General features: G+C 37.4%; 1 protein-coding gene across 1 annotated transcript; it reads left to right on the forward strand.

Moving 5' to 3' along the window:
* Window positions 1-411: 411 nt before the first annotated feature.
* On the forward strand, window positions 412-25,927 carry ints6l (integrator complex subunit 6 like). Its single transcript, XM_079892576.1, has 18 exons — window positions 412-706; window positions 823-900; window positions 9,240-9,389; window positions 11,273-11,362; window positions 11,501-11,684; window positions 12,205-12,333; window positions 13,503-13,666; window positions 15,313-15,465; window positions 17,676-17,808; window positions 18,989-19,083; window positions 19,399-19,509; window positions 19,710-19,925; window positions 20,169-20,295; window positions 20,881-21,023; window positions 21,129-21,357; window positions 23,120-23,494; window positions 23,651-23,744; window positions 24,685-25,927. The coding sequence occupies exons 1-18, from the start codon at window positions 596-598 to the stop codon at window positions 24,785-24,787; spliced, it is 2,685 nt and encodes an 894-aa protein (XP_079748702.1). The 5' UTR covers window positions 412-595; the 3' UTR covers window positions 24,788-25,927.
* Window positions 25,928-26,198: the final 271 nt, after the last annotated feature.

Genomic DNA, 26,198 nt, shown 5'->3' on the forward strand with positions numbered 1-26,198 from the left:
AAATCACACGGAACCCAAGCTACTCCCCACCCCCACCAAGACAGCTAGACGAGATCAGGCGAGGAGGGGGTTGCCCTTTTTACGAGACAAAAATGACACTATAGGTTTTAAGTGAACATGTTAAATCTGTCAAACACACAATAGAATAGCAGTAATGCCCTTTCAAAGGCAAAAAACTAGATTATAGATTACACAAATGACACACATCCCTGTCCACTCGCTCGAGCTCCGTCCGCTCCAGCGAGCGCGGAGAACTGAGGGGATAAGAGGCATTCCACGACCTCATTGTATATTTATACAGAGGTGGGCGTGGCTTCGCGTCTCAGCTCAGCCAATGGCGTAGCAGCGGCGGGGCGAAGGCGTTTCGGTCTGTTCGGAAGAGAAGTTCTCTAACAGCGCGAGCCCAGCACTGCTCAGAAAAGACAGATAGAGAATCAGGCGGCTGCAAAGGGTGGCAGTACGACCCTCTTTTGGGGGGGTCTGATTATAACAAAATATATACACACATATATGCATGCCCAGGGCCGCAAGATAGGTCATATGCCGATTACAGATATTTTAGCAAACATCTAGACGTATATCTATACATTTTAAAATGCCTATTTTACTTTTCCTGATAGACACGTCCGCTTCTATGAATCAGCGCACTTATTTGGGTACGACGTATCTGGACATTGCTAAAGGCGCGGTTGAGATCTTTATGAAGGTAAAGCATAATTTTACCCCGACTTTTTCAGCATACTGTTGTACCTTGTTAAAGTTAAGGATCCCTATGACAGGATCAGTTTGAATGAATGTTTATTGTTTCGTTTTCTTTAACAGCTGCGTGCCCGAGACCCGGCTAGTAGAGGCGACAGGTACATGCTAGTTACATTCGATGATCCACCATACGGCGTAAAGGTAAATAAATACTACTAAATTGTGCTTATATGTGGTTAACGCGGAGATATTTTCTGACAGTGAGACTCTACTGTCCCTCTGGTTTGTAGCATCGGGTCGGGCGGCCTCCCGGTGACGAAAACGGCTAATTTTTGTTAAAATATCCGCAGACCCGGAGCAGCGCAGCCTCTGAACATGGCGGACATTTTGCTTTTGTGTTGGGAATGCTCTCGAGCGCTGAGATGGAGGCGGAGAGATTTATTATCCACTGTGACGTAGTGCATGACGCGTGCGCGGGCCAACTCGGCCCGGATTGGACAAGCATCCGTGCCCTCCTCTTGCATTCTGATTGGTCACTGTAGCCTGAACAAATCAACACGATTTGATTTGTGCAACAGCCATCAATAACCAAATGAGGCAGGAGATGCTTTGCAGTTTTACATTGCTTGCTCTTGACGAGAGAGATAAGCTTGTAAGTTGCCCTTGATAACAAGCATAAACTTCCTTCCCTCTCCATTCGCAAGTACATTCACCTCCTTCCCACTCATATTTCAAATTCCCAAACACCAAAAAGCCAGGTGAAAGGTGATTAAGTATGCTGTCCTGTTACATCTGGTCACTGAAACTTTAAAGTTGAACATCAGATATTCCTATTCAAGCATGATTGCTAATTGCTCACTTTAAGCCATCATTTTCAGATAAGGCATTAGTGACTTGAACTTGCATCACATATGATACCATTTTGCACAACAGATGGCAAGCATGTCATCTAGAATACTAACAACTAGGAAATAAATGCTTCCTGTGGAAATACAAGCAATTGCTACTAGTACAATAAGCCTAATACTGACGCAAAACAACCTAGTGCAGAGAATAGGAGGCATTTTGCATTAGGCATTAGGAGGCATAGTTTCCATATGTAGGGGAAGTTGATTCCCCATGTGAGGGTATGGACACAGCTAAGCTATCTACAAGTTGTTGGTGTGGTGAATGGTCAGGCATCTGCGTTAATTGTACGCAAACAAATCTCTTTATTCAGAAAACTAACTAAATGTCATGGTCGTCATGAGCAGGATACCTTGTAGTCGTACTTGCTTAGTGAATTACTTGATCATTCTAAGACACAAGGGCACGACTAGACTTGCATGTATAACATTCAGGGGCGTCATGCACCTAATTTTTTAAGAGGGCAACAGTGACAGTTCTGGCACTTCTTCCTAAGACTGTGAGTCATGATAGTCTAGTGGTGTGATTTTGTAGTACACAAGGGGCCAGGTTCAAATCCTTATATAATAAAAATTTTCATAATGAGCTCAGCAAATGTGCAACTGAACTCCACTGCCAGTGAACACCCTGCATTTTCAGTTTTGGTTTAAAAATTATGATTATTATTAAATGATAATTATTATTTATGTATATAAAAAAAACTTTGGTTACACTTTATTTTAAGATGTCTTTGTTACACTGTAATTATGCATTTAAGTACTGAGTGATATTAAGTAACTACATGTACTTTTGGGATTCCTAACCCTATAGTAAGTACATGTGGTTACTAGGATTAGGGTTTACTTTGATTTAGGGTTAGTTGCATGTAATTATCCATAATTTATAGTTATTAATACAGTAACTACATGTAACATATGTAACAGTGACACTGTAAAATAAAGTGTTACCAAAACTTTATAATACAACTATTATTATGTAAAAGTTCTCACGGTATAATTACTGCAATGACCTAGTTATATACTTTGGATTTATGAACCAAAGCGAGAACATGCATTATTAACGCCTTTGCTGTCACATTTCCAGAATATTAAGAACATTATAAGTCCTGCATTGATTCAGTCTTCCACGGATTCTGCATCTAATAGAAACAAATGATTTTAAACCAGTGCATTTTGTGAATTAGAGGCCATTCTCTGTAGTCCTTCAGAGAAACACACCACACCTGCGACAAAGATTCTCTAACACTTCAGAGTTCAACCATTTCGCATAAGTTATTTTCATAAAAACAGACATTTAAAAGTATTGGCTATTTAATACACGTCTCATTAAATGCTAAAACTCTTCGGTTGTGATAGCAAATTCATATTTTGTCAACAAAATACAAAAAAACACCAGCAAGTAAAAACTTCACCAATTCACCAAAATGCGACATAGAGTGCATAGTGTTTACCAGCGTGCTCAAAACCCACACACCCGTCAAAACCAGTCCAATAAGCAAAAAAACATCAACAACTCCTTAATAATTTTTCAGACCTTTCTCACATTCAGCCATCATCTGTTTATAGACTGCTGTGCCAGTTCTCTTTTATTGGATATGGGAATTGTGGTTATAGTCACTTTGCCCAGCCTAATTTCAAAGTATCGTCCACTCTTTCTCCCAGCCTGTACTTGAATCGAGGTCTGCACTTTCTGACATGTACATGTGACATGGTGCTGTCTGAGTTCCTGTCTTCTTTGTTTGTGGTTTGACATTGACAATGAAAGTAGCTTTGCGCTTTAGCAGTTCATTAGTATGGACTATCTGGCAAGTAGCCAGTTCACTCTCTTGTGGGGTTTTCTTACTCCACTGCTTGTCATGCAGTCTTCCCACCCTGTTTCAGTTTATCCAAGATAATCTGAGGCTGTCTTCCAAGTGACACTTAACTCTTTAACTAAAGTACTACATTTCCTGCTTATAGCCAGGTAATATGCACTAATGATTCTTAGTTGATGATACGGCATGTTTTAGCCGCTTTGTTGTTGAGAATGTGCATTGTTATCTGACTATGTCTTTGTTTGAGATGCTAAAGTGTTATGAGATGTTATAACCACCCTCTTACATAAGCTCTTAGCCCTCTCTAAACTATTCGTCGCCAGCATGTTCCTCCTGTTTAAAAAAATACTCCTCAGCCAAGCAGTGCCTCTTCAGAATTAGCGTCCAGGCTTACCCAGTTCTCGACAAGAATACACTGGGCAAATACCAGCCTAGCAAGAATCTGGCCTCTGTGTCTGACAGAGTGCCTTTTTTTATTTCCTGTCAATTATTCATGAGATTTTCAGCAGCTAAACAGTGAAGAGCTCCAGTGAGCCTCCAGTCCTCACAAAGCTCTCTTTTCCTGTTTGTGTGCCTCTCTTGTTGTCTGAGCCCTGGCCAAGCAGAACATTATTCTTAGCCTTGCCTATTTTCTGAAGTTGACAAAGTTTTTGCCCTTTGCAATTTTCTTAATCAATTGTTCCTTAGATTGCTTATCATTAAAGCAAAAGGTTGAAGAATGAAATGAATTTGTTTTGTTGGAAACTTTGTGTTGTTTCTTGTCTTTGGTTAATGGAGGAAAACTGCATTTGTGCTTTACTTCACGAGGCCCTGGTAAACATGTTATTTTTGCTTAATACAAACTATGTAAACACCGCCATATTAAAGGGATAGTTCACCCAAAAATGAAAATCCTGTTATTAATTAGGCTACTCACCCTCATGTCGTTTCAAGTAAGACATTCGTTCATCTTCAGAACACAAATGAAGATCTTTTTAATAAAATCTGAGCGCTTTCTCTCCATTGACAGCATACGCAACTACCACTTTCAAGCCCCAGAAAGATAGTAAAGACATTATTAAAGTAATCCGTGTAACTCCAGTGGTTAAAACTCAATTTTATGAAGTGACTTGAGTCTTTGTTTGCGCTAAAAAACATGATTTACCACTTTATTTACAAAATATTAACCTCCAACGCACGTTCACACAACAGCGTCTGCTCTCGCGTCAACACAACACGCGTGCATCGTGGTGCTCTCGTGAATGCGTGTTGGAGATTAATGTATTTATTTGGAGATTAAATAAAGTGGTAAATCATGTTTTTTTGCGCAAACAAAGACTTGCGTCGCTTCATAAATTTGAGTTGCCTAATTAATGACACATTTTCATTTTTGGTTGATTTGGTTTACCCTAGTTTACCCAAAAATGAAAATTTTGCCATCTTTTACTCATCTGTAGTAAACCTATAAGACGTTTTTTTTCACCATTTTTATCCATCCATTTGAAAGTCCACACAACCAACACTTTCAAACCTCATTGACTTTTGATCGTCAAGCAAGTATCTGTTTACCATATTTGATGGGCTCTATATGTACATCAATCAATGTTTATATGTTTTTAAAAGCCTAAATTAAATCTTGAGTTAAACTGCTTGATTTATATGGATTACAATGTCTTTTTGTACTTTTTAATTTGTGAAAGTTTTGGTTGTGTGAACTTGCATGGACAAAAATGATGAGAGAATTTTAAAAATATCTTCATTTGTGTTCTGAAGATAAACAAAAGTCTAATGGGTTTGGAGCGACAAGATGGTGAGTAATTGATGAAGGAATTTTAGTTTTTAGGTGAACTAAGACAGTGTATTTGGACATTTGTGGATCATGTTCATAGTTAATGTGAGCTACACCTGTGTTTCCTCTGATAGGACGCCTGTGTAAACTTCAGCGGAATTGACTTAATGCATCCACTAAAATGACCTAGTTGGTTAAAAGTAAATGCAAAAATGAGTACAAAGAAAATCTTTAGCATCATTTGTTTGCAGATCCCACTTGATTTTTGAAAATCTTTAATGCAAGTTCATACATTTGAAGTGTCTTAAATTTCCAAATGACTTGCACAGTCATTGTACACTTACATACATAATACATACATCAAATATTGTCTTTGAGTCTGGTGGCCTTATCATTCTGCCATGTTTATCCTGTAGACTGCCTCATGCTTTATCTTGCTCTGAATCTTGTGAAGTGGGAGTGGTTATAGTCCTTTCTTCATGACGGATAGGCAGGCTAAATGTTTCTTAGGAAATCCACAATGTTGCTCCTCCTCCTTAAACCTCATTCACAACAGATACTGGAACTGAACATATAATTAAGCATTTCTTTGCTTTGGGTCACTACATGTCGATGATAAAAGATCACCAATAAAAATCTTGTCCCAGGTCAGGATGTTGTACACTTAAATTCAAAATGGAGATCTATTTGCGGTTGTCATGAGCATGATGGTCCCTCTGATCAGTGCTTTGGCTGGTTAACCAGCTCTCATTCCATTAGAGTGACAATTTTAGTTCCTGCCTCGCCTTTATCATCACACATGACAAGCACCACCCTTCAGACCGCAGACGTGTCCCTCCTGCAAAACTGGGTGGATGTGTGTAACCAAGCTCAATGGTTATCCTCGATCAGTTCAACCTTTAGGTAGTAGAAGAGATTAAAACCTGGAACAAGGCAACCTGATCCTGGAATAATACTCAGGCCATAAGGGCAGTCGCTTAACCCATGTGAATCCACCCCAGGTCGTCACGTGCCCTTTCTGTTGTGATGATTCCTCCTCAGATCACAAGAGCTGTATTTATATTATTGCCGGTTTCCTCAGAACATGAGCCTAACAAGAAATACATCCTTATCTGTCAGTTTATGTAAAACTGCTCATTTGTCTTGCCACCTGTCCTGCTTTTGGAGAGGAAAGACAGTGCCAGGTTTGTTTTATGGTATGCTAATTCTGAAAGCAGAAAAAAAGAAAATGCTTTATATGCTGTCTGTAACTGAACAACAGCTTAATGTTTATCTAATATTATCACCCTCTCCATTCTGCTCTGGAGGGACATATATGGGCAAATCGCACAAAACTTCTCAATATGATACCTGCCATATTTCACCTCAAAATCAAAATAAGAATTTATATTTTTGCCTAAAGCAGATTGGGGCCAACTGAGGTGTCTTTTTTGTGACATAATATTTTATGACAATAAGCACATTTCCTCCTAAAAGTATTTATACATTATGAAAGTATTTGTTGTACTGCCTTCATTCATGCATATGTACATTATTACAGTAATAAAAATCTATTGAGAATCACAATCAAAAGCAAAACATCTGATACATTGAAATAATGAGAAAATTTGGGGCAAAGTGTGCTTAACTGACAAAAATGGTGTCACAATGTAAAAAAAACAAAACAGACTAAAATTATTCCTAATTTTATTTAAATAAAACATAGCTAATTTTACTATATTTTCCCCCTATTAGTTGTGGGTTGAATATGATCTGTAATAATATATTATTTAAATTGTAAAGTACTTATACATCATGGACATGGTATATTTGATGTACTGCCTTCAGTTCATTTTTATTTAAATAAAAAAATACTGTATTACAGTACTAAAAATGACAAAGAGTATCACCACTGAAAATAAATGAAAATCCCAAATATAAAAATGAAACATCTGGTACATACCGGTAATTCTTTATATAAAATATACTTGCTATTTTTTTTTTCCTTTTAATTTTGGGATGAAATGTGGTCTGGATATGCTTCCGTGAGATTTACACATATGTGGATTATATTGTTTGTTCTTTCCTCCGTTGGATCACCGTCAGGTTTTCACTCTTTAAAGAAGGGTTTGAGTTTACATTTCCTCTGTTAAAGCTATAATTAGGGTATTATCCTTTTTTCCTGGCTTATTCAGTGTTCACATTCCTTATTCTCTCCCATCTCCTTCTGCCTTTCTGGGTAAGCGTGTGATTAAAGGAGAGTCTGATTGCAGTCACACTTCTTCAGAGCCAATAAATTGTTAATGCAGAAGGAAAGAAAGACGGATGGGGAAAAAAATAGAATTACTCTGTTGCTTGAATTATTGAGTGCCAGTTAGAAGAGCTACTGCATGAACGGTTTCTTTTTTTGTTCCATACATGGATATAGACATACACTGTCCAGCCCCTGACAAATCTCTGCCTGCTTTGTTCTTTAATGCTTCCCAATGAACATAAATCTACACACACACATACACGCAAACATCTGAAGCTCAACCACCTCGGGATCTGACCTGTTAAGTCTTCTCTCACTTGTGGGGATTTACAATGTATACAGGTTTATGTAATGTGTTGATTTATTCACACTGAGTAAATTTATGTGCAGCAGGAATCATTTTGTAAAAGCAGATTTAGTGAACTATTCACCTCGGTTCTTTTCTCAGCATCTGAACTCATTATATTGTTGTTGTTGTTTTGGTTTTGGGTGAACAGTAAAGTAATGACTGTTCTTCTACTGGGAGGGGTAATGTGGGTCAGGGACAGGCACAATAATGTCTTTTAAAGATAGTAAAACAAGTCAAGCCTTATGTAGCGGACCTTTGTGGCTTCTCTTCTACATGTACAAGTACAAGAGGACACAAACATACTTGCTCAGCCAGATACTCTGCATAGCTTGTCATGTGGACTTTTTGGGTCTTGAGTGTCTGACTGTATTTCCACCCTTCTTTGGTGTCTCTCTCAGCTGACGTTTAGGTAGTGTAGTTGTGCTTGGCTGATCATGGCTGTAATAGTAAGGTGTTTAATTTCGCTATAGGCGAAAGAGTGAGAAAAGCTACCGGTGATTGACAGATACTAGGATGGAAACTTCTGTTTAGTGTGTAATAGTTTGCATAAGATTTGATTATGTTTTTAATAATCCATACAGAGGCCTAAAATGTATTTGGACACTTAAGGAGAATTTAAAATATATGAATGTAGATAAACAATACTAAGTGGCATTTGCAAATAAATGATGCTAGAGCTAGTAACTTTTGACAACTTGAAAAAGAGTCCAAATACTGTTTGGTCTTGATTTAAAACTGCAGATCTATATTTATATTCTTATATTCTCAATCATTGAAAACCTTGCAAGCTTCTGTTTGTGATATGTCTGTGCTTGTTCTACCTGGTTTGATATTTTGTTACTTTTAAGTGTGACTTAAGTGTCCAAATACACTACAGTTCAAACGTTTGGGGTTAGTAAGATTAGAAAAAAGAGAGAAAAAAAGAAGTTAATACTTTTATTCACCAATTAAATTAATCAGAAGTGACAGTAAATACATTTATAATGTTACAAAAAATTTCTATTTCAAATAAATGCTGTTCTTTTGAACTTTAAATTCATCAAAGAATCCTTAAATATTAAGCAGCACGACTGTTTCCAATATTGATAATAATAAGAAATGTTTCTCGAGCATGAGAATGATTTCTGAAGGATCATGTGACACTGAGTAATGATGCTGAAAATTCAGCTTTAATATCACAGGAATGAATTACATTTTTAAAATATATTCAAACAGAAAACAGTTATTTTCAATTGTTTTCAATTATTTCAAACCGTTTTACTCTATTATTCATCAAATAAATACAGCCTTGGTGAGCAGAAGAGACTTCTTTCAAAAACATTAGAAAATCTTACTGACCCCAAACTTTTGAACAGTAGTGTACATTTTGGGTTCATTGTAGAAATGTCACTGTCGGAATGGTTGATATTCCCAAGGTTATATGGAACTATTTTTCACATAATGTGTGTGTGTGTGTCTCTGTATATGGTAGGCGGGTTGGAAAGAGAATCATGCCACATTCATGAGTGAGCTGAAGAACCTGCAGGCATCTGGACTGACTACACTGGGTCACGCTCTCCGCGCTGCCTTCGACCTGCTTAATCTCAACAGACTAGTCTCTGGCATCGACAACTATGGTCAGGTAAAAATGCGAACCCTCTTCAGTATTCAGAAGGCCAAAACAATCTTTATTCAATGAAGAACAAATTACTCCTGGGCATTCTGCATGCAGCATAATAAGTACTGTCTCCTCACATAACAAGAATACGAACTACCACAGACACTGAGAAGAACACATCCTCACAATATTCAGATCAATCAGTATTTTAAGAAAATGTACCTTTAGTCCCATCCAGCCTTGAATGGTTTGTTACTTCTTTGAAGGGAACAAATACATTATGTAATTTGCAGAACTCATTCAGTGTGTCTATCAACATGTTCTTCTCTGGAAAGAAGCCATTACACAAAAATAACCATTTCACAGCACATCTAAAGTGTTCCAGAAGGCATGAGAGTGACCCAGCTAACATATGGAAAAATGTTCTGTAGTCCAAAGCTTTAAAAGCTTCAAGCAGCACCATCCATTCAGCGAGGCTTTGTAGTGTAGATGCTTTCATCGGCAGTAACAAGGGGGGCTCTTTACCCGGGAGGAATGGATGTAGTAACAAGCAGAGATTACAGAGACAATTTTGTATCACCTCACAGGAGTGTCACCTTAATTTAATTTGATTTGTGTGTGTTTTTTATACAACATCAAACATGCAATTGGATTATTTGTTATTCAGAATATTCAGATACTTTATAGGCACACATTAAGACCATGCTGGATTAGCTAAAACAGAAGACATGCATTTTGAGAGGTAACCCTCCAGGCAGTGTGCTAATCTACATGCTGAGTCTGTACTGCGAGGGTGAGTAACTGAGTGCTGACCCCTGCAGTATGGACAGAGAGAATGCATCTTGTATTCACTCACCGACAGTTTACTGTAATAATTACAATTAGCAACATCTGTCAAGTTTTAATGTTACTACCTCATTTCACTGAACTGTGTTTTAGTATCCAAGTTTTAGGATTTTGTAACATTTTAAACAAAGATCATTTCTGACATGAACTTCCTGTTGAAAGGCCATTTTTTTAGTTAATTGTTTTACTTACACCACTGTTACACAAAAGGATAATTTTTTTTTAAAGAAATTAAAATCTTTTATTTATCAAGGATGCATTAAATTGAACAAAAGTGACAGTAAAGACATTATAATGTTACAAATAATTTTGGTAACGCTTTACAATGAGGTCTTAGTTAATGCATGAACTAACAATGAACAATACATTTTACAGCATTTATTAATCTTTGCCAGTGTTAGTTAATAAAAAATGTTGTTGTTAATGTTAGTGCATGAACTAATATTAACAGATACATCTTTTGATCTTAAATTCTTTTAATAAATGTTGAGATAAACGTGATATTGGATTAACAAATGCTGTAGAAGTATTCTTCATTCTTAGTCTATGTTAACTGATGTGAAACCTCATGAAACCATGAAACATCAACAAATGAAGATGATGTTCTTTTGAACTTTCTATTCATCAAAGAATCAAAGAAAGCAGCACTATTTCCACAAAAATATTAAGCAATGTTTTCAACATTGATAATAATAAGAAATGTTTCTTGAGCAGCAAATCAGCATTAGAATGATTTCTGAAGGATCATGTGACACTAAAGGCTGGAGTAATGATGCTGAAAATTCAGCTTTGCCATCACAGGGATACTTTTTTAAAATAAATTAAAATCGAAAACAGTTATTTTAAATTTTTGTAATATTTCACAATATTACTGATGATCCATACAGCCATATATAAGACAAGCAGTTTGGTAAATGGATGGAAGGAAAGATCAGATTTTTGGACCACACTGCTTATTATGAGATTTTAGCATTTTATAGAAGATCACAGAAATAAGAACCCTAAAAATCTCTTTTTATTTGCGTTTTGGATTTTTTAAGAAATGATGTCCACTCTTCTAGGGTCGGAACCCGTTCTTTCTGGAGCCATCGGTCATTATTACGATTACAGATGGTAACAAACTGACGCACAGCTCTGGGGTGGCTGAGGAGGTGAGGGACAAATATTCTTAACCAGTTTTTGACTTGCTTGTCCATTTATATCATGTATAATGTTAAGTTTTGCAGACAGTGTGTCTTTCTCATAAACCCCGATGTCATCTCACTTCTCGTTTTATCTTCCTCCTTTAGCTACATCTGCCGCTGAATTCCCCTCTGCCGGGTGGTGAGCTGACAAAGGAGCCGTTCCGCTGGGACCAGCGACTCTTCGCCCTGGTCCTGCGGCTGCCAGGAATGGCCGTGCCCGACGGCGAGCAGCTAGGCAGTGTGCCTACTGATGAGTCTGCTATCACCCAGATGTGTGAGGTCACTGGAGGTACATTCATCGGCTTAACAATCTTACGTTTCAGTGCCAAACAGTTTTAGAAATTAAACGTGTATATTTAAACCCAGGTCTTATGAGAAAATACAGGTTACAATGTGTATCTGATCAACCATTAAGTTCGATTTATGAGGCCTGGATTCCACGAAAGTGCTTTAAATGGTCCTTTAGACACCCTATTTAAGGGGGCTTCAGCCCTGTACACCTCAGCCCCTGTACATCTCTGCAATTAATCTGTCAGCCCCCTTACAAGTCTGTTATTATGTGATTTCTCTTCAATGCAGCGCTCAGATACAAGCATCTCTTCTCCATCTCACATGTGAACACCCTTTGTTCCAGTGAAGACATGAAATAAAGTGCAATTTTGATTGCTTAATTCAAAACGAATTGTCTGTCTTTTCAGAAAATGTAGCAACTTGTGATTTTTTTTTTCTGAAAAGACAAAAAATTATTTCAGTTGATTTTGCTAATTTATCTCTTTTTTTCTCTCTTTTTCTCACCCACTCTCTATAAGGCCGCTCTTATTGTGTGAAGACGCAAAGGATGCTGAACCAGTGTCTTGAGTCTCTCGTCCAAAAGGTTTGGAGTGGAGTTGTAATACACTTTGAGAAGAGTGGTCCAGATCCACCTTTGATAGGTGAAGGTCAGTGCTGATAATGTGATTCCATGTTAGTTTTGTGCTTATTGGGAAAATAATTAAAGGAATAGTTGCATAGTAATTCTGTCATCATTTACTCACCCTCATGTCGTTCCAAACCCATGAGACTTTCATTCATCTTTGGAACACAAATGAAGATATTTTAGTCCAATTTAGTCCTCACGATTTAGTCCATATTTTCTGAAGAGACACAATCGCTTTATATGATGAACGATTTAATTTGGACATTTATTCACAGACAAACCTTCATCAACTCACACATCAGTTGTAGTAAATGGAAACTCAAGCATGTTCGCTTGATGTGCAAGAACCGATGAGGTTCATTCTTGTTTAACGCAGCACGTTTGTGCTTCCATGAGAACCAATGAGGTTCATTCTCGTGTTACGCAGCACGTTTGAACTTCCGCAAGAACCGATGAGGTTCATTCTCGTGTTACGCAGCACGTTTGAACTTCCGCAAGAACCGATGAGGTTCATTCTCGTGTTACGCAGCACGTTTGAGCTTCAGTAAGAACCAATGAGGTTCATTCTCGTGTTACGCAGCACGTTTGAACTTCCGCAAGAACCGATGAGGTTCATTCTCGTGTTACGCAGCACGTTTGAGCTTCAGTAAGAACCAATGAGGTTCATTCTCGTGTTACGCAGCACGTTTGAACTTCCGCAAGAACCGATGAGGTTCATTCTCGTGTTACGCAGCACGTTTGAGCTTCAGTAAGAACCAATGAGGTTCATTCTCGTGTTACGCAGCACGTTTGAACTTCCAGGAGAACCAATGAGGTTCATTCTTGTGTTACGCAGCACGTTTGAGCTTCAGTAAGAACCAATGAGGTTCATTCTCGTGTTATAATGTTTATATGTGAATAAAATCCTAAATTAAATCTGTTCATCATATAAAGCGATCGAGTCTTTACAGAAAATTCGGAGTAAACCACTCAGTAAACCACTCAGTTCATATGGATTAGTTTTACGATCTCTATGAACTTCTTGAAGCGTCAAAGTGGTAGTTGCTTAGACTGTCAATGGAGGGACAAAAAGCTCTAAGATTTCATTAAAAATATCTTCATTTGTGTTCCGAAGATGAATGAAAGTCTTACTGGTTCATTTTTGGGTAAACTATCCCTTTAATAGACAATGATCGTCTTCTCTTTGTACAGATGGTCTTGTGGATCCAGCTCGTCCTTCCTCGTCCTTCAGTCCGCAGCCCTGGCACAGCTGCCACAAGCTCATTTACGTCCGGCCCAACCCCAAGACAGGCGTACCTGTGGGTCACTGGCCAATACCAGAATCCTTCTGGCCTGACCAGAACTCCCCCACTTTGGTAAATTTTATAACCTGCAAAATAAAGTTTATAAGTGCAGAGTCAAGGAATTAGTTTTTATTGTCAACTAAACCTATTAAAAACATTTTTGTTAACTGAAATAAAGCTGAAATATAATTAAATATATTAGATGAAATATTAATAGATACATTTGTTGATTTTCAACCAGCTTTGTATTGTTACAATGTGATTGTACAAATAAACAATGTGTACACTTTCTCCATGTTACCTGCACCCAGAAATCCCCATTCACTTGTCAGCAAAAGTCAGCCGAATTGTTGTGAGAATTACAGATCTTACTTCTGCTTTTTTGCATTCCCTCTCATGGACAGTCAGACTGATCCCAGTGCATTATGAGTGTTGAATTTTCCCTACATTTGGCATAAGGGAATTTCTTTGGCCACAGCGCTTTTTCTCCATTTTCTCTTGTCATGTAGCACTTTAAAAAAAAAAAAAAATCTGCCTTTCTACTGCTTAGACAGCCGTGTTTCATTAAAAGCAGAGAATCGCCCCTTTAAACTAAATTAAAACTAAAAATGTTCCCTAGGCAACTGACTGAACTAAGTTTAAGCTGAAGCATAGTAAAATTACTAACTGAAAACTAAAATAAAAAAAAAATCACATAAAAAAAGGAAACTTAAAATATAAAAATAAAAGCTAATTCAAAATATGAATAAAAACTATAATAGTATATAAATAACACTCGCCCAGTCTGACTTTCCTCGCATTTTCTGCACTGATTTGGGGGAAAACAGTAAAATGTGTTAAATCTAGCTGAAAACACTATAAATTTGGCTAAAATATTTAATGAGTGAGCACAGAAGGACTTTCTGCTGAGCTTTGGGACCTGGCAGACAGTCAGCCATTTATTTTTTCAGTCAGCTTATCTCTGCTTATTAAAATGGAAACGTACTAGGTTTGCAAAAGGAGTTTTGATAGGTGTATAAGCATTGGCTCATCCAAGCCGAGTGGATGAAGCAATTTATTAGCCAAAGGTAATGACCTCGGCAAACTAAAGGTTAGCTTTCATCTTGCTCAAACAGTGCTAATGAATGTGGATGAAGATAAGAGAGCTGAAAGGAGTGGTAACATGAGGAAAGGCTTCACTGTCCTGAGGTTTCCCACCCCCTCACTGTCTATTCTCTCTTAGACAGTACACTGTAGAGACAGCAGCTGGTACCGTGCCAAAGTGCCACAGCTCAGCTCAGCCCGTGGGCACTGTGAGAGACATTGCCAGCAGAATAAGACTGCTGTAGCTCACCAGAGCTTTAGCACTTACTGCTAGCTTAACATGAGGTCATTTCCTTCCTGAAATCTCCGCTGTCATGTCTGCAATATTGTGAATCAGTAGCACAATGGGTTTGGGTGCAGTTACTAACACGTTAGCCTCGAAAGATGTCAAATTAAGCGTGATTAAAAGGCTCTTTTTTAATATTTTATTTTGTCCAAAATGCTTCCTTTGGTTCAGTCAGGGTGTTGTGAGAGTATCTGCTCAGGGAATGAACGGCTTGTATTGTCATGTGCCTGTAACACATGGGTCATTACCCACTGGTGCTGTAATTACAGGATGAATTGTCCATCTAACAGAAATTGTGGAGAATGTGTTACAGAGGATTTCTGTTTAACAGTTGTGTTTTTTTCTTTAGCCTCCTCGATCTTCCCATCCTATGGTGAGGTTTTCATGTGTCGACTGTGAACCGATGGTTATTGAAAAGCTGCCTTTTGACAAATATGAGCTGGAGCCGTCCCCGCTCACCCAGTACATCTTGGAGAGGAAATCCCCGCACATGTGCTGGCAGGTGGGACACCTTTTCACACAACTATTTAATACTTTTGCATGCAATCTTTCACAGCCCCCAGACTGCTGTATGGGTAGATCTGAGTTCCATGGTGAATAGATATCATCGTGTTAAAAGGGCAGAAAGAAACAGTGGGTGTTTAGCTTTTCCATATTTACTGGAATGTATAAAGCACAAAGAGTTTTTGGGATTCAAAAGTTTTAGGTCTGTAAGATTTATTTTTTGTAAAGATATTAATTCCTTTATTCAGCAAGGATGCATTAATTGATCATATGCGACAGTATTTATAATGTTACAAAATAATTCTATTTCAAATGTTCTCAACATTGATGATAATAATAATAAATGTTTCTTGTGCATCAAATCAGCATATTAGAATTATTTCTGAAGGATCATGTATAAGACTGAAGACTGGAGTAATGATGCTGAAAATTCAGCTTTGCATCACAGGAATAAATTACATTTTAAAATATATTAAATCAGAAAACAGTTATTTTAAATTCTAATACAATTTCACAATATTACTGTTTGTACTGTATTTTTATATTAAATAAATGCAGTCTTGGTCAGCATAAGAGATTTCAAAAATAATTTCAGACCCCAAACTTTTGAACAGTACATTAATTGTCTCCCAACTTTTGAAGTAATCTTCAGTAGCACCTCGCTGCAGTACACGAGATCCAGGGGCGGAGTTGGATCCAGATCTAAGGGGTGGAGATTGGTAGGTTTAGGGATCAGGGGGTGGAGATGGGTAGGTTTAGGGGTGGGTTTAGGGATCAGGGGGTGGAGATGGGTAGGTTTAGGTATATGTAAGGTGGGAGGAGTTGGATCTGGATCCAACTCCTCCGCCTGGATTTTGTGTTCTGCAGTGAGGACCATCTCGTAATCTTTGACATTAAATGGTTATGCAATATTTCCTTCCTGATGTCCGTCCATTAATACAGATTGTGCAAGGTTTCTTACAGTATTTCAGTCAGCAGATGCTTATCTAAAGTGACTTACACTAGAGGAAACTTGATTATAGAGGAGCAAAGAATATTATCAATACCACCATATGAGAGTAGTCCAAATACAGTGCAGTAGAGTAGAATTAAACCCTAATATAGATGGTTATGAGTTTGAAAGTGCTCACAGAAAAGTTCTCAGCCATGCAGATTGGGAACATATTTGTTGGAGGTTGCTGATTCACAGGCAGTTCTGAATGCAAACATCAGATGTAGCATTTTATTCATGAGGGACTCGAGTCATATCTAGGGACTAAAATATCATAGAGATTTAGAGGTGGGCTCTTTTGGCCTGCTGCAGTTCTCAACCACCGTTCAAAGCCATAGCAACTGCACTAAAAACACTCAGAACACCTTAGCAAACTGCATAACAGCAGATTTTGCTCAGAAAATCTAAAAACAAGTTAATTTGTTATTATTGAAACAAATCAGATTGTATTTATGTATGTAATTAATTCTGAGATCGTTTTGTTGTTACTGCATTTGCTGTTAAATTATGAACAGTTGAATGGTTGTAATCTTTTTAACATAAAATCACGTCAAAAAGAATTGTGACTTTTATTTTCTATTTGACTAATTGGCCCAAAGAACCTGAAAAATAATATGACTCTGACGCTGGGCCATGAGAAGGGCATGATTACTTTTGGAGATGGAATAATGTTATACACTTGTTTTGGTTCATTTTGGTCTTCTATGAAATGATGATAAATGGTCTCTCAAGAGCTATTACCTCCTAGACCATTTAGTTTCTTGAAAGAACTTACACAAAGGGAGATGACTGTACTGCGGTAAAATTGAAGTGTTTTTCCATGCTTTATTTTGTTGTATACACATTCTATAAATACCTTAGTCAATACCTGGAAAGGTTTTTTGTAAGTTCATTCTTTTGATATGTTGTTCCTTCTTGCATCATACATTGATTTAGCCCATCTAAAAAAACAATATAATTGACCATTTGTGTTTGTTCTTTTGCCTTGGTTACATGGTAGAGCATATAAAGAAAACAAGGTAAATGGTAGATCAATTAGATAGAGCACATCCATTCATAAGCATATTTAGAGGCATTTATAGCACACTAGGCTCTAAGGAACCCTTTTAGCTAATGAGCTGTTGATAAATGGGTTTTGTCTCTGAGAAACAGCTTCATGTGAGAGCTGAGCTCTCAGGAGACACTTTACAATGCTAACTCCTCTCCCCGTCACCCAGGTGTTTGTGAACTGCAGCGGCAAACACAGCGATCTAGCACACCCGTTCGGCTACCTAAAGGCCAGCACTACGCTCACCTGTGTCAACCTCTTCGTTATGCCTTACAACTATCCCGTCCTGTTGCCACTCCTCGGTACGTGTGTTTCCTCATTGCCATTTTATTTTTTGCACATTTTCAACCTTATGCCATACATTACCTTATTCATATACTTTTTTTGGTAACACTTTATTTTAGTGTCCTTGTTACATATGTTACATGTACGTACCATAGTAATAATAGTAAATGATGCATAATTACATGCAACTAACCCTCAACCAAACCCTAATCCTACCCTAACCCTATAGTAAGTACATGTAGTTGCTTAATATTACTCAGTACTTAAATATATAATTACACTGTAACAATGACACCTTAAAATAAAGTGTAACCTTTTTTTTTTCTATAGCACATTTCATACATAGCAGTGGTGCTTTGTTTAGCCATGATAAAGAGACATAAAAATAAAAGACAGTTCTCAATTGTAAAATCATTTAACGAATATAAAAATAATAATTAGAAGCATTTAAAAATGTAATTTAACAAACAAATGAAAATGAATGAATGAAAGAAAAAGAACACAGACACACACACATACAATACACTTTAACATTTATACACTTAAGTGTCCACTTGGGGTTGCACAGACTAGTCGACTTTAAAGGGATAATTCACCCAAAAATGAAAATTCTGTCATAACTTATTCACCCTCAAGTCGTTCCAAACCTGGATGAGTTTATTTCTTCTGTTGAACACAAAATAAGATATTTTAAAGAATGTTGGTAACCAGACAGTTGATGGTAGCCATTGACTTCCATAGTATTTTTTCCTACTATGGAAGTTAATGGTTACAGTCAACTGTTTGATTGTAACTTAAGTAACTAACTTAAGTAATGCATTCATATATCTGATAAAGAACTGAGGAAAATAAGCTGTTATGTAGGAACAATAGACTTGTGGGCAGCGCTGTGTCATTTTCCATAGTTGTGCTCAAGGCAACCCCGCGTTCGAGTCTCAGCTCGAGGTTCAGGCTTATTTGTTCATTAATGACGTCATCAGCGACAAGTCGACTCTATTTTAATCACATAAATGTCGTTCAACCCCTAGTGTCCACATGTTTCTGTTTTTTTTGTATGTTTTTTTCTGCATAAATTGTGTAAAATTTCTGTGTCTCTTTCATTTCCTCCTGAGAATTAAATAAAGGAAGCATTTCAGCTCTGGAATGTAATGTGGTGGCTTTCTACAGCAAACTTACCATCTCTTATTCTCCTTACAGATGATTTGTTTAAAGTACACAAGCTTAAACCAAACCTCAAGTGGCGTCAGGCCTTTGAAATGTACCTGAAGTCCATGCCTCCTTACTTTCTCTTGGTAAGATGCTCTTCTTTCCTACTTTAAAAAAAAAACATCCCAATAGAGCACAGAAGTGTCCTGTTTAGAAAAAAAGACATCCTTTGTGTATATAAATCTATGCAATGTGCAATTCATGGGCTGTTAGATGTTCTTAAGGGTCACTTGTAATCTGACCTCTTTCATGAGTTGTATTTGTTCTGTAGTCTGTTAACAGCTGTAATGAGGTCAAGGATATGTGCTCTGAGTGCAGATTCATGCTGAGTGTGTCCTCATTTTCACTTCCTTTGTATCTGCTTCTCCACTCTTCCTCTCTTTTTTTTTTACTGAGTGCAGCCTCTCAAGAAGGCGCTAAGGATGATGGGAGCCCCAAATCTCATCTCTGACAACATGGATTGTGGCTTGAGCTACAGTGTAATTTCCTATCTAAAAAAACTCAGTCAGCAGGTGAGTGTGATTCAGCTGCTCTGTTTCCTGGCAGTTAAACCCGCAGTTTTTTGTTGAAATTATGTTCAATAGTATCCAAACTCATATCATTCCTTTAAATATTCTATATTACATGTCAACGTATTATATTAATTTAGTAATAAATCTTGTTTGTATGAGGTTTGAGTGCTTTTTAAATCGAGTTGTACTTGATTTTGTAGGCAAAGATTGAGTCAGACCGTCTGATTGTGTCTGTCGGGAAGAAGCCTTCTCATGAGATGGGCATCAAGGTGAAGAACCACTCAAGCGCCCTGTCTTTGGCTCACCGCCGTGATTTCAAGCAGCTCCTGCAGGGCATCATGGGTGAGGTACCCCTCCGACTCATCGACATGAACTTCAAAGAGTTTGCTGGATTCCAGATTGCACTTCTCAACAAGGTACAGACAGTTTGAGTGAGGCTGAATTACATTACAGGGTCTATTTGAAATGAACCATGTCTCAGTTCACGTTTGGTGGTTAGAATGTAGTTATGCTAACATGGACAGAAGCATTTTCTTCCTGATGCTGGTTAATTCTGATTAATCTTAATATAAGTCTTAGTGACTTGAAAACATATGCAATTGTCTTTGGGTTAGACTAAAATGTAACTTCTATAGTCATTTACTAACCTTCTCTTCAAGGATTTGAAGCCCCAGGCCTATAGGAACGCTTATGATATTCCGCGACGGAACCTTCTAGATCAAGTGACTCGGATGCGTTCTAACCTTTTGAGGACAACGCAGAAGCTGATCAGAGGCCAGGATGATGGTAAATGTACCAAAGAGACAAAATACATTTTGCTAAGTTTAGTTAGCCTTTCGATTTTCACAGTCAAAAAAGGTCATTGACTGTTGTCAGTGGTGTAGCAATGCATGAAGCACAGCTCACACAGAAGTCACTTTCAAACCAAGCAGCTTTCTGAAAAAGAAAGCAAGCCGTAGTTTGTTTTTTGCCGTCCACGCAGAATGCGTTTTTGCATTCCACTTCACTGTTTTTCTAGGTAAACAAGCGCTTGACAGATGTTGGCATTTCACATCTTTTGCAGTGTCTCACGCATGACACATGCATTCTAAAAATGTGGCGCTCAAGATCAACTTCAAGTTTAATTCAACTTAATCAAGATATCATTTTTTTCCCATTCCACTGACCTGTGTATCGCATTTTTCCGCAAAAACGTGTCCTGTGTGAGCCGGCCCTATCAATGACCGTTTGCATTTAGCATAACAACAAGAGACACTGTTTCTTTTCAGTACAAGAGTTACATTTCTAATGCTGACATTCCATCAAAAATGTTCATGAATGGATAGTTAACATTTGTTTGATATTAAACTTTTTTTTTTCATGATTTCGTAGACTCCTTGCACAGTATTCCAGTTGGGCAGATGGGAAATTATCAGGAGTTTCTTAAGATGATGCCATCACCTCTGCGTGAGATTGATCCAGACCAGCCTAAACGACTGCACACATTCGGCAACCCATTCAAACAGGACAAGAAGGTGCTTGCACGTTAAACCTATTGCTAAACAATTACAGGTCAAAATGGACGTTTTTACATACTAAGTTTTTTTTTGTTTTCCCTCTTCTTCCTCTCCCAACAACAGGGAATGATGATAGATGAAGCAGATGAGTTTGTGACAGGGCCACAAAATAAGAAGCGAAATAACACGGGGGATCTAAACTCGGGCACTGCCCTGAAGAGGCGGAGGAGTATGTCCCCACTGTTGCGCCGGCCCCAAACCCCTCCAATAATAACCAATCATGTACTGGGCAAGGGCCCCGCAGGGACTCAAGGACAGCAAGGAATCATTAAACCCATCCCACTACACAAAGGTAAAGTTCTCTGAGCCACAGCTGACTGAATCTTAGCTTACTGTGTAGCGTATACTGTTTGTATTTTAATTTTAAGTGAAACATTAGACATTGGGGTGGGCGATATGACCAAAATCTTGTATCATGATACAAGTCATTTTTATTTCATGATAACTATATATATCACGATATAGTTATTTTTGCTTTACATAAGATTTTAATGATATCAAAATATTTGATACGATTCTTTTCACCATTTTCAATATCGTTAAAAATCTAATACTATCCTAAAAATAAAAAAACTCTCAAGCTTACTGAAGACAAGTAAACTGAAGAAAAAGCAAAGAAAACAAACTACAAAAGAACAGACACAAATGAATTAGACCTACCTGAAAACTCCAAGCACTAGAAATACTACATAAAATGTATGAAGTAATCAAATGTATAAAAATTAAATATACATTTATTCTTATCAAAGGATTAGTTCACTCCAGAATTAAAATTTCCTGATGATTTACTCACCCTCATGTCATCCAAGATGTTCATGCCTTTTTTTCTTCAGTCGTAAGGAAATTAAGGTTTTTGAGGAAAACATTCCAGGATTTTTCTCCATATAGTGGACTTCAATGGGAACCAATGGGTTGAAGGTTTCAATGCAGCTTCAAAGGGCTCTACACAGCAATAAGGGTCTTATCTAGTGAAACGATCTGTCATTTTCTAAAAAATAATTAAAAATGTATACTTTTTAACCACAAATGCTCGTCTTGCACAAGCTCTGCGATGCGCGTCCATGCATAGTCACATTGGAAAGGGTCACGCGTGATGTAGACGGAAGTACCGACTCAGTGTTTACAAAGCGAATGTGCCAACGCCCTTTACAAAAAAAAAGCTAAAACAACGATGTCGGACAATTTTGAAAAAACCTCCTTCTCCACACATGTAAACACTGGGTTGCTTTTAAACCGCAATACTTAAAAACGCATGCAAACGATAAACTTTTGTGACTGGTTGCACAGCAACGTCACATGAGCTTAACCGTTACAGAGACAATAGTCCAAAATCTCTACCTCTATATCGGTCACCTCTAGTGGACATTATTCCACATTTTCAAACAGTGGTAAGCTACATTTTGTCACGTGACCTCATCAAATTGCCTGTTTGTAGTAACCAGTTGTTATCTTGCAAAAATGTTCTTTTCCATTTTCAATAATAAAAAATAAAAAAATCAGTTTGATCAAATAATTAGTCCATAAAAGATCAGAGCTGTAATTACTTCTGGTTGAGAGTGCATTGCATTTTTTTGCTAAATACGTAAAATGTTTTAATGTTTAGAAAGCCATTTCTTATACTCATCAAGGCTGCATTTATTTGACCAAAGTACCGTAAAAACAGTAATATTTTGAAAAAAATTTCTATTGTAATATATTTTAAAATGTAAATTATTTCTGTGATGGCAAATTATCATTACTCCAGTCTTCAGTGTCACATGATCCTTCTATGGATCCTTCTATGATGATTTACTGCTCATTTCTAATTATTATCAATGTTGAAAAGTTGTGCTGATAATTTTTTTTCTGGATTCTTTGATGTAATAGTAATCTTTTGTAACATTTTACATGTCTTTACTGTCATTTAGATCAATTTAATGCATCCTTGCTGAGTAAAATTATTAATTTCTTTCTGCCCCCAAACATTTGGTAGCATATATACTATATACTGCTGCTATTCCACTGAAAAAGTAACCATGAATTAAAGCAATGTCATCATTTGTTTTCTCCTACAGGAGCCGAAGAGAACAGTGTAGGGGGCACGGAAAGCAATGGGGAGCGGGAGCCTGGCGATGATGCTGGGGACGAGTGGCCTGGAGGAGTGGATGGAGAGGGAGAAGGAGAAGGACCTGCACCTGCGGAGGACAGAGGAGAGGTGGAGGCACCAGACGGCGAGGAGGAGAGAATAGGACTGGAGAACTGTCTGGACGAGAGACTCTCTGATCACACACAGAACTGTGAGGACCTGAGTCCTCCAAGCCAGGAGGAGGCAATGGAGGGCAATGGAGAAGACACTCCAGAACAGGGCACAATCGTTATGATTCCCCTGGAGGGGAGCAACGCGGAGCTGCGCACTCGAGTCATCAAAGAGGTCCGCAAGCCTGGCCGTAGTGAGTATCTAATTATAATGCCAAATTAATTCTTAAGCCCATTCATTTCTTTATTCGCTTTGAATTATTGTCTAGGTTTAATCAAGTGGACTTGCACTATTAAAGAGGGTATATATTGTAGGATTTAATAAAGCCATTGCTCATTCTTTGGTGCAGATTATGAGGCAGTATTCAGGTTACTGGAGGAGGTTAAGGGGCCAGTGTCAGTGCAGAGGTACTTTATTCATCATGCCATCAAAGAGGCAGCCAGGTAAGAGCTTTCTTTAAACCTCACATGCCTTTCATGGTCCTCTCACACCATAGAGGATGTCAGTATGATGTTGTACTTAATAAATTTGTTATGTACTTCTGTCATACATACAAAGTTCTGTCATGAAACTCTAGATGACACAGTCTGGTTGCAATTACATCATTCTCTGTACAGTACAGCTGATTTCTGCTGTTTCAGTTGCCAATGAGCAACTATAAGCGTTCATCTATTATTTCAGTTTGATTTTTAGTAATCGAAGTAAGTTTTTCAAGTTTATTTTTTTTCATCTAATATTTATATTTTATTTTATTTCAGCTTTATTTCAATTAACAAAAAATATTTTTAATAGTTTTAGTTTACAATAACAGCACTGATCCTCTGCCTCTTGAATGTTCACTTTTTATTATTATAATTCAATTATAATTCTTATAATTATTCATTTTAATTTTTAGTCACAGACATGTACAATCAAATCAAAAGCCCAAAAAATAAAATACATTTTTTGGATTAAGGCTATGGGTCTTATAACAAACAGTATAAGACTTTGAGCTCTGTTTAATGTACCAAAATTCATTGCATAAAATTACACAGCATTCTCTCCAAAGTTAGTGCAGAAGCTCACTGATAGCCAACTAAAATAATTTTAAAAATCTTTAAATATTCTTAAAACAAAACAAATTTATGTTAGAAGCAAAATTCCATATAAACAAAATATTATTTAATGTTTTAAGCATAACCCCCACTAAATTTTCTTATATTCATACTTCAAACAAGTAAATGTATCAATGAAAAAGAAAAACGTAGGATATATTCTCTATATGCAAGTTTTTTTTCTTTATATTATTTAGATATTTTACTGAAAATAGGATTTTATATATATATATATATATATATTAATATAATGTAAATAAATCCAGCTAAATATCTCTGTCTCTGTCAGGTTTAAGAAGCGTGTGCTGATCCAGCAGCTGGAGACCGCTCTGGAGGAGATTGAAGACAAACAGATGCTGCCCGCACAACTCAACAATATCCACAGCAGATAGTGGGACGTCCCATCTCACCGCTGAGAGACACGCGAGAAGTGGCAGAGCATGCCGACTGAGCACACGGGTTTGAGACAGACCCATCAGCCTCAGTACGTAGCGACGGAGAGAGAACATTAAGGAGGATGGAGGCCTGTCTGGCTCACGCTCTGGTCCAGGCGCTTCCAGTTACTGAATTGTGTCATAACTCTGAAAGAGTGCTCACAATGGAGAGAGGCGTTCCAGGTTTGACAGGGGCTTTCTGTCCATTTCTAGGCTTTGCGGACCTGAAAATGATGTAATTTAACCATAAAGTAATGAATAATGAACAAGCACACTCCAGAAAAGCCAAGCCTCACCCACTATGTGATATTACAGGGTCATCTGAGGCAGAGGTCAGCGTCTGTCACGTGATTACTGTATGTCTATATATTATGTATGTCCACTGTTATTTGGCATCAATGGATTGTTCAAAGGAGATAATAGTATGGAAAATCTAAGATCGATTTGTGTTTGCATGAAATGCCCACAAGTCAAACAACTCAGTTGGACCTTTAAAGCAGTCTGGATCAGGAACTACACCAATGTAAACCTCTCAAAAGCAATAACCCTACAATCATCAGTACGCCAAGCTCAATTTTACTCCCTAACTGTGGAAAACAAATGGATTTTTCAGAAGAATGTCCTTGAGACTTTGGAGATTTGGTAGCTGGGCTGTTGTTGTATTTGTGGTGATATGTAATGTCACATAGATTAGCATCATTCAGTGTCCTATAAGCAATAGTGTCCAATGAAAATACAAACACCTTGTCCACACTTGGGAAATGCCAACTATTGTGTGGAACGAACTGGTCCACAGCAGAGTTTTGATTGTGTCCAGTATGTGGTCACCTGACATGTTTGGTCATCCTACGCTTCTCATCAGGGGAGAAGTCGCAGACTCCGAAGGTTCATTTCACAGACGCAAGTTACATTAGTGACCACATTCTTGTTGGTTCTGTTCATTTTTAAAAACAGAGGTGTACTACTTTTTAATGTTCATAAATACTAAAGATTATTTTTGGATGGTATTCCTACAAGAACATAAAAAATATTTTAAGAATTGTATAAAGCATTTTGTAAACTGATATTATATAGACAAAGTTTTATGATTTTTTTTATAAAAACAATGAAAATGAAAAATAAAAACAAACATACAAAGGAAAATGTGTGCATTATTGTATAATTTTATATATTCAGTACCGTTCAAAAGTTTGGGGTCAGTAAGATTATTTTTTAAAGAATTAACACTTTTATTCAGCAAGGATGCCTTAAATTGATCAAAAGTGACAGTAAAATATATTTACAGTGTTACAAATGATTTCTAATAGATGCTGTTCTTTTGAACTTTCTATTCTTAAAAGAATCCAGATTTCTCTAGAAGGATTTTTGT

Source organism: Squalius cephalus (assembly GCF_949319135.1).
Source record: "Squalius cephalus genome assembly, chromosome: 14".
NCBI lineage: Eukaryota > Metazoa > Chordata > Actinopteri > Cypriniformes > Leuciscidae > Squalius > Squalius cephalus.

Excerpts from the sequence above, each read along its gene's own strand:
- ints6l (XM_079892576.1), top strand. The coding sequence starts at position 596 with ATGCCTATTTTACTTTTCCTGATAGACACGTCCGCTTCTATGAATCAG. Across the intron at positions 901-9,239 it reads ATCCACCATACGGCGTAAAG|GCGGGTTGGAAAGAGAATCA; the intron begins GTAAATAAATAC and ends TGTATATGGTAG. Across the intron at positions 17,809-18,988 it reads CGTCCTGTTGCCACTCCTCG|ATGATTTGTTTAAAGTACAC; the intron begins GTACGTGTGTTT and ends TTCTCCTTACAG.